At 55.1% G+C, this 8845-nt stretch overlaps 1 protein-coding gene across 1 annotated transcript in view; it reads left to right on the forward strand.

Annotated features, from left to right (window-relative positions):
- SUGP1 (SURP and G-patch domain containing 1) overlaps nucleotides 1–8845 on the forward strand; it is a 58917-nt gene that overhangs the window by 16103 nt on the left and 33969 nt on the right. The window contains exons 4-7 of the mRNA XM_006147093.2: nucleotides 1530–1757; nucleotides 5193–5316; nucleotides 6147–6247; nucleotides 7188–7311. Coding sequence (XP_006147155.1) covers nucleotides 1530–1757; nucleotides 5193–5316; nucleotides 6147–6247; nucleotides 7188–7311 — 577 coding nt within the window. The remainder of the gene's footprint in view (nucleotides 1–1529; nucleotides 1758–5192; nucleotides 5317–6146; nucleotides 6248–7187; nucleotides 7312–8845) is intronic.

Genomic DNA, 8845 nt, shown 5'->3' on the forward strand with positions numbered 1-8845 from the left:
CCCAGCGTGAGTTTAAGCCACCGGGTCCGGGACATGAACCGCGGTTGACTACATTGGAGTCCAGTGACATAGCCATTACGCCAACTGCTGGTCCTGAGTGAGCCTTTGATAGGCAGGCTCTGCCCGGGAGCCATATTGGCCTGAGACACCCAAGCTGCTTCAGAGGACAGCAGAGGGTCTGGTGTGCATGCAGCCAGGCAGACTGGAGATGGATGGTGACCACTGACGTGATTTCACTGGCCACCCCTGAGCCAGGGAATGCAGCCTGACTGAGCATCCGCAGTGCCCCAGCGGCAAGCAGGTGATGTCCAACTTCTCACTGGATCCTCTGTCCCTTTGAAAAACATCTGGGGGGACCAGCTGTTAGCGTAGTGGCTACGTCGCTGGACTCCCACGTAGTCGACCACGGTTCGAGTCCCAGACCTGGTGGCTTAAACTCACGCTGGGCGCGTGAGCGTGCGTGCCCAAGATCCCGAGAGGAGAATGGAAGAGGGAGTTCGGGGCGGCCCCCCCTGGGGGGTGATTTCTCGCTTTCTGTCTCTCTGTCTCTCTCTCTCTCTCTCTGTCTGGCAAGCACACGCGCCCTATAGCAAAAACCTCTCAAAAAAAAAAAAAAATCGGGGGCAGGACCAGCAGTTAGCGTAATGGCTATGTAGCTGGACTCCTGTATAGTCGACTGCGGTTTGCGTCCCGGACCCTGTAGCTTAAACTCACGCCGGGTGCGTGTGCATGCGTGCCCAAGATCCGGAGAGGAAAATGGAAGAGAAGGGATTGTGGTGTGGCCATCCCCCTTGGGGAGGTGATTTCTCGCTTTCTCTCTCACTATCTCTCTCCAATGAACACACTTGCCTTAAGGCAAAAAGCCTGTAGTGAAAAAAAAAAAACAACAACACACATTTGGGACTGGCTCCACGGTCTGATAGTTAAGGCAGCTGGATCCCACGTGGCCGGCCACAAGGTTTGATTCCTGGACTGGTGGCTTGGAAAACACGCTGATGTGCTCAAAAAGAAAAAAACAAAAAACAAAAAAAACTCACATTAAGGAACCAGCAGTTGGCGTAATGGCTTAGTCGACTGTGGTTCGAGTCCCAGACCCGGTGGCTTAAACTCACGCCAGGCACATGTGCGTGCGTGCCCAAGATCCCAAGAGGAGAATGGAGGAGAAGGGATTGCGGCGTGGCCATCCACCCTGGGGGTGATTTCTCTCTTTCTGTCTCTCTCTCTCTCTCTCTGGCAAGCGCACGCACCCTATAGCATAAACCTCTCAAATAAAAAAAGGAAAAGAAAAAAACCACTGCTGTCTGTATGTGTATGTAAAATCCTAAAAGGAAGGAGAGATGGAGAAGGGATTGTGGTCTGACCGTTCCTAATTGGAATCACTGTCCCTGTTTCTCCTCCTTTCTGTCTCTCTCTGGCAAGTACACATGCCCTCTGTCCAAAAAAAGAAAAGGAAAGATAAAAACCTCCCCTCACACACGTCGTATCCTGTCACCTCCCAGAATATCGATTTATCCTTCCTTCCACCCCACCCACCCCCCCTACCACGACCAGCGCCCCCCCCAGCACGCCCACCCCCAGCATCAGCAAGCGGCCCCTTCTTCTCAGCAAGCGGCAGGGCCTGGGGCTGGGCAGCCCTCTGGGGCAGGTGAAGAATTACTCCCACGCCAAGCAGCTACCTGTGGCTCAGCGGCCGAGCGTCTTCCAGTCCCCCGACGAGGACGAGGAGGAGGACTATGAGCAGTGGCTGGAGATCAAAGGTAAGTCATGAAGGCTCCGTCGCTCCCACCCACCAGCGCCCGGGCCAGGGCAGCCAGGGGTGTGGGGGGTCGGGCTTACGGTGAGGAAGGCTGTTGAGCCTCCAGGATGAGCTGTGGGCCACGGTGGGACCCTCTTGGGTGAGGACAGCAAAAGAGAGGGCAGGGAGGTGGCTTTAGGCACATTGCCAGGCCTCTGAGCCTCGGGAGCCATTGTCCACTCATGGGGCAGGGTCCTGTGGGCGTTCCAGGGGACTGTTTTCTCATAAATGGCACCTCGTGTCCCTTCTCACCTGATATGACGTGGGGGACTTTAAGAGTCATGTATCCCACAGGAGGCCCCGAAGCGCTGCTCCCCTCTGGGTTCCCTGTTGCCATCAGTTTGGGCCCGAGGCGTGAGCACACAGGTGGCAGAGTGCTCTCCCGTGCCCCAGGAAAAGGACGGTCATTGGCGCTGGGCGAGCTCATCCAGGCCCCAAAGTAGAGCCGGGGAAAGGGTGGCGGGGGCAGCCGTTCCTCCTCGTGAGCCCCGTTGAGAGCGCCATGCCACCCGAGCCTGGTGGAGGGTTTGCCGACGCCATCATGTTCGCCCGACAGGGACAGACAAATGGCCACACGGGGATGCCATGACAAGTGCTAGAGTCTTTATCCTGAAAGAGGGTGCTGGCTTAGGCCCAGCGTCTGTGCAGATCAAAAGCCAGCCTGGCTTCCCGGACCCTCGGTCCAAATGGAACCTGAGCTGGGTAGGACACATGTTTTCTTAGAAAGGTGTCCAGGCAGCTCCAACGCTGCCCTGCCGGGACCTGCTGCACTATTAGGGGTAAGAAGCATCTCACTCCCCAGAAATGTATCTGTGACTTTTTTTTTTTTTAATGTAATTTTTTTTTTTTGGAGAAGTTCTTGCTACAGGGCGCTTGCACTCGCTGGACAGACCAAGAGAGACAGAGAGACAGAAAATGAGAAATCACCCCCCAGGGGGGATGCAATCCCTTCTCCTCCATTTTTCTCTTGGGATCTTGGGCACGGGCCCAGCGTGAGTTTTAAGCCACCGGGTCCGGGACGCAAACCATGGTCGACTACATGGGAGTCCAGCGACAATAGCCATTACGCTAACTGCTGGTCCCATACCTGTGACTCTTAAGTGGCCACTGGGTTGAGATTGATGGTGGGCACATGGGAGGAGGTTGAGGCCGAGGGAAAAGTGGGCACAGAATGAATGCCCCCCTGAGACCTCCTGGAGTCCCACCTCCGGTCACACATAGTTCCCTCACATCCCCCCATGCTTCCCAGCAACCCAAGCAACAAGGGGAATAAGATGAGCCCCTGGCTCAGCATCTAGCCTGGGTATGAGGCATTGACTGACAGCAAGAAATGTCTCCCACGAGTCTCATAAAAAGGATAGATTCGCAGCCTCAGAAACAGGCCAGCGAAAAATGCAAAAAAGCAGGTTCTCCACCTCTCAGAGGGGAGTCTAATCCATATAAACGTGTATCTTTATAGCTCTGTTCACTGAAAAGGCCCCCAAGATAATGCTTAAGGCCGTTGCAGTGGGCATCCCTAGCGCCCAGATGGTGGTCTGGAAGCACAGTTTCTCACTAACGGAAACCAGGACTTCTCGGAGAAACAGCCAGCTCGGGGGCTGGGCAGGAAGTGTATGAGATGATCCCGGAGCGCCCTGTCCCAGCAGATGGCGAGGAGGCCGTCAGAGACTCCTGGGGTCCCGTCCAAAACCCTCAGGAGCCAACTCGAAGAGGCTCCACCACCCACAGAGCTTCTCCGATGACATTAATTGCAATGGATTGAAACCCACCCAGTGCATTTCAGTCAGAGTTTGTAATGCTATTAAAAAAAAAAAAAAAAGAATTTGGTCACCTTTGAAGTATGAAAGAGAACCGATGTATTTTTATCAAAAACTGGTAAATAAAAGCATTCTCCGCCTCCTCCCCCAACCGACCTCCAAGAACCAGGGGAGGCCGGATTTGTTTTCTGTGCCTCCCTTTCCAGCCTGGGAACCCGACGAGGCCTCTGGGAGGCTCCCCCTGCTCTTCTTTGGCCCCCTCCCGCCCTGTGCATCTCATAGCGACTGGTTTTTTTTTGTTTTTTTTTGTTTTTTTTGAGAGGTTTTTGCTCTAGGGCCTCCTGGAGTCCCACCTCCGGTCACACATAGTTCCCTCACATCCCCCCATGCTTCCCAGCAACCCAAGCAACAAGGGGAATAAGATGAGCCCCTGGCTCAGCATCTAGCCTGGGTATGAGGCATTGACTGACAGCAAGAAATGTCTCCCACGAGTCTCATAAAAAGGATAGATTCGCAGCCTCAGAAACAGGCCAGCGAAAAATGCAAAAAAGCAGGTTCTCCACCTCTCAGAGGGGAGTCTAATCCATATAAACGTGTATCTTTATAGCTCTGTTCACTGAAAAGGCCCCCAAGATAATGCTTAAGGCCGTTGCAGTGGGCATCCCTAGCGCCCAGATGGTGGTCTGGAAGCACAGTTTCTCACTAACGGAAACCAGGACTTCTCGGAGAAACAGCCAGCTCGGGGGCTGGGCAGGAAGTGTATGAGATGATCCCGGAGCGCCCTGTCCCAGCAGATGGCGAGGAGGCCGTCAGAGACTCCTGGGGTCCCGTCCAAAACCCTCAGGAGCCAACTCGAAGAGGCTCCACCACCCACAGAGCTTCTCCGATGACATTAATTGCAATGGATTGAAACCCACCCAGTGCATTTCAGTCAGAGTTTGTAATGCTATTAAAAAAAAAAAAAAAAGAATTTGGTCACCTTTGAAGTATGAAAGAGAACCGATGTATTTTTATCAAAAACTGGTAAATAAAAGCATTCTCCGCCTCCTCCCCCAACCGACCTCCAAGAACCAGGGGAGGCCGGATTTGTTTTCTGTGCCTCCCTTTCCAGCCTGGGAACCCGACGAGGCCTCTGGGAGGCTCCCCCTGCTCTTCTTTGGCCCCCTCCCGCCCTGTGCATCTCATAGCGACTGTTTTTTTTTGTTTTTTTTTGTTTTTTTGGAGAGGTTTTTGCTATAGGGTGCGTGCGCTCACCAGACAGACAGAGACAGAGAGACAGAAAGCGAGAAATCACCCCCAATCCCTCCTCCATTCTCCCCTCGGGATCTTGGGCACGCATGCACACGCGCCCGACGTGAGTTTAAGCCACCGGGTCCGGGGCGCGAACTGCGGTCAACTACATGGGAGTCCAGAGACATAGCCATTACGCCAATTACTGGTCCCCTCACAGTGACTGTTGAGACCAACTCCACCCCCCCTTGTCACAGCGCTTGGTGCATGGACCCAGGATACCCAATGACCTGCTACATCTCACACTCTTCTCCCCCCCACCCCCTCTGTCGTTGTGGTCCGTAGAGAGAGTGTGCCTATTGACTGTGGGGTGTGTGAGTTGAACCCCAGTACTGACAGCCTCCTTAAAGTTTCACCCCCAGAGGGAGCCGAGACTCGGAAAGTGATAGAGAAATTGGCCCGCTTTGTGGCAGAAGGAGGCCCCGAGTTAGAGAAAGTGGCAATGGAGGACTACAAGAATAACCCAGCGTTTGCGTGAGTATCTCCGGGAAAGGGGAGGCCGTGGCCCTCCGGGCTGCGCACAGACGCGCCCGTGAACTCGTCACGGCGACCAGGGCCGGGTGCTTGCTCGCATGGGCTGGACGCCGTCCCAGCCACTTCCTAATTGACACCAGACGTTGCCACAAAGGGCTCACGCAGGGCCTTCTCAAAGCATCTCCGCTTGCCAGCCTGCTTTTGCATGATGGCAGTCAGCCCCGGGTCTCCCTCCCCGTCATGCTCATTTTGCCTTTTTTCTTGTCCATCTCCTCTCTCTCTCTCTTTTTTTTTTTTAGAGGTTTTTGCTATAGGGCGCGTGCACTCACCAGACAGACACAGAGAGACAGAGAGACAGAAAGCGAGAGAAATCACTCCCCAGAGGGGATGGCCATGCTGCAATCCCTTCTCCTCCATTCTCCTCTCGGGATCTTGGGCACGCACACACACGCGCGCGGCGTGAGTTTAAGCCTCCGGGTCTGGGACTCGAACCGCGGTCGATTACGTGGGAGTCCAGCAACATAGCCTTTACACCAACTGCTGGTCCTGCATTTGTTTTTGTTTTGTTTTGTTTGTTTTTTTGAGAGGATTTTGCTATAGGGTGTGTGTGCTCCCCAGACAGAGAGGGACAGAGACAGAGAGACAGAAAGCGAGAAATCACCCCTCAGGGGGGATGGCCACGCCGCAATCCCTTCTCCTCCATTCCCCTCTCGGGATCTTGGGCACACACGCACATGCACCCCCAGGACTCGAACCGCAGTCGATTACGTGGGAGGCCAGCGACATAGCCATTACGCTAACTGCTGGTTCCTTGTCCATCCTCTCTCTAGATTTTTGCATGATAAGAATAGCAGGGAATTCCTCTACTACAGAAAAAAAGTGGCCGAGATAAGAAAAGAAGCACAGAAATTGCAGACGGCCCCTCCGAAAGGTAGGTGGGCAGAGGGCGGCGGGAGGCTCTGGGGTCAAGGCCCGTGCCCTTCCAGGCACCCCGCGTCACTGGGAATGGGGCTGACCCCACCCCTCTTACCCCACCAGGCCTCTAAGGTCTGGAATCAAGTCTCGGTGCTAAGCCTGGCATGCAGCCAGGAAGGAGGGGAGGAAGGGCCACTGTTCTCGGTCACGTCCAAGACCTCAGCTCTGTGCATGTGAAGGGGGCAGAGGGGGCGTTTGGTGGTCGTGGCTGTCAATTCGTCGTTACTTTATTAATATGTCAGGCACTGAGGACGCACCAAAGTTTAGTGCCTGACGCTTGGAGAGGGACTCGGGGTTGGCAGAAAACAGAATTCACCCATTGGCAAGATGCCGACGGGATGAGCTTGGGTGGGAGGGGCATGGCTCTGCTCCCCAGCCACAATAGCATAAAATCCCTACTGGGTGCTGGCAGGTGGCGTAGGGGTTGATGTTCAGCCCAAACACGGGCCACAGAAGTTCGTTCATTGTGTCACCTGCAGTCCTTTGTCCCCCAATCATTCCCCCGCCCCCGGAGAGGAGGGCAAGCACCCAAGCCCCACATGTGACAAGGGTGGGCTGCCCCAACTCAGAGAGGCTGGGGCCGGGACTCCCAGCTCCCGGCCTGCCGGATCCAGATCTGCCCTCACGTGCAGCTCCCTCGTCCCATTTCCCATCTAAGGCCCACGTGCCGCCCTGGGTGGGGTGGGGTGGAGGGGCCGTGGGGGAGGGGGTCGTTGAGCTACGTCGTAATGTTAACTTGGCCATGTGGTCCGAACACAGTAATCTGATTGCCGTTTGCCTGTTTCTCTTTGCATTATTCCTAAAAATAAACCTCACTCGCCACCCGTGGGGTTCTTAGCAGAAATTAGGCTGTTGGGTGTGGTGAGTTGAGCTCAGTACTGACAGCCTGCTTAAAGTTTCACCCCCAGAGGATGAAGAAGCCAAGAACCTTGCAGAAAAATTGGCCAGGTTCATAGCAGACGGGGGTCCCGAGGTGGAAACCATCGCCCTCCAGAACAGTCGAGAGAACCAGGCATTCAGGTAAGGGGAGTGGGCCCACCAGGGAGGGGACCCCCGTCCCGGCTCCGGCTCCCCGACAGAGGAGGAGGACAGGGCACGGTCCAGTCCTTTTGTCTGACAGGAACCCATAGCAAGAAGCTAGCAGGGTCAGGTCTCAGGTCTGGGAGTTTCTTTCTTTTTTTTTTTTGGAGAGGTTTTCACTACAGGGCACGTGCGCTCGCCAGAAAAACAGAGAGAGACAGAGAGACAGAAAGCAAGAGATTACCCCCCAGGGGGGATGGCCATGCCGCAATCCCTTCTCCTCCATTCTCCTCTCGGGATCTTGGGCACGCACGCACACGCGCCCGGCGTAAGTTTTAAGCCACTGGGTCCGGGACACGAACCGCGGTCGACTACGTGGGGGTCCAGCGACATAGCCATTACACTAACTGCTGGTTCCCTCAGGACTGGGAGTTTCTGACCCTAGAACCCAGCTCTGTCGCCCCACAGGCATTTCCCAGGCACATGTCAGTACTCTTGGCTGGTCTCTGAGGCATGCACATGGGACCTTTGGGCCTCTGTGTCCTCTGAGTGCCTGATGGAGAAGGTCCCTAGCACCTTTTTTTTTTGGAGAGGTTTTTGCTATAAGGCACGTGCGCTCACCAGAAAGAAAGAGAGACAGAGAGACAGAAAGCGAGACATCACTCCCCAGGGGGGATGGCCACGCCGCAATCCCTCTCCTCCATTCTCCTCTCGGGATCTTGGGCACACACGCACATTGGTCCCGCGTGAGCTTACACCACCAGGTCCAGGACTCGAACCATGGTCAACTATGTCCGGGACTCGAACCATGGTCAACTACATGGGAGTCCAGCGACATAGCCACGATGCCAACTGCTGGTCCCTTTTTAAAAATAATTATTTAACTTTTATTTATTTAAATTTGACCAGAGGGGGACAGAGCGAGAGAGAGAACAAGAGAAAATGAGAAAGCAAGTCTCCAGGTCCAGCACCCTTCACCACCATGCCACCTGCCGGCCCTGTGCTCTTTGTGACAGGTAGCCCCCTGGCTTGGAGAGCCACAGAACTGCTCGTACCCTGTACATTCTTGGGTCTCCCCTTGATGTGGAGGGGTGTAGTGAGGCATGCAGAACCCTAGGCCGTCGGGTGCAGGAATTCCCAGACCATGCACAGGGCTCACAGAGGGGCTGATGGGGGACAGGGAGCCTGGTCTTTCTGACGTCCCTGGCCACACAGTCACACTGCCGTCCTGAGGTGGGACTGGCTGTGTGCTCGCCCACTTGCTCACTTACTCGTTCATTCATCAGGGATGTTCAGTGCCTGCCCTGTGCTGAGGAGGGCCAGTGGGTTTTTGAGGGCCTTCACTGATGTAGGGTAGGAGCTGGCAGAGTTGTGCTTGGGAGGTGGATATGTGGAGGGAGGTGCCTGTGAGAATTTTGGGGAACCAGCAGTTGGCATAATGGCTACATCGCTGGACTCCCACGTAGTCGACCGCGGTTCGCGTCCCGGACCCGGTGGCTTAAACTCACGCTGGGCGCGTGTGCGTGCGTGCCCA

Source organism: Tupaia chinensis, unplaced genomic scaffold (assembly GCF_000334495.1).
Source record: "Tupaia chinensis unplaced genomic scaffold, TupChi_1.0 Scaffold000201_1, whole genome shotgun sequence".
NCBI lineage: Eukaryota > Metazoa > Chordata > Mammalia > Scandentia > Tupaiidae > Tupaia > Tupaia belangeri.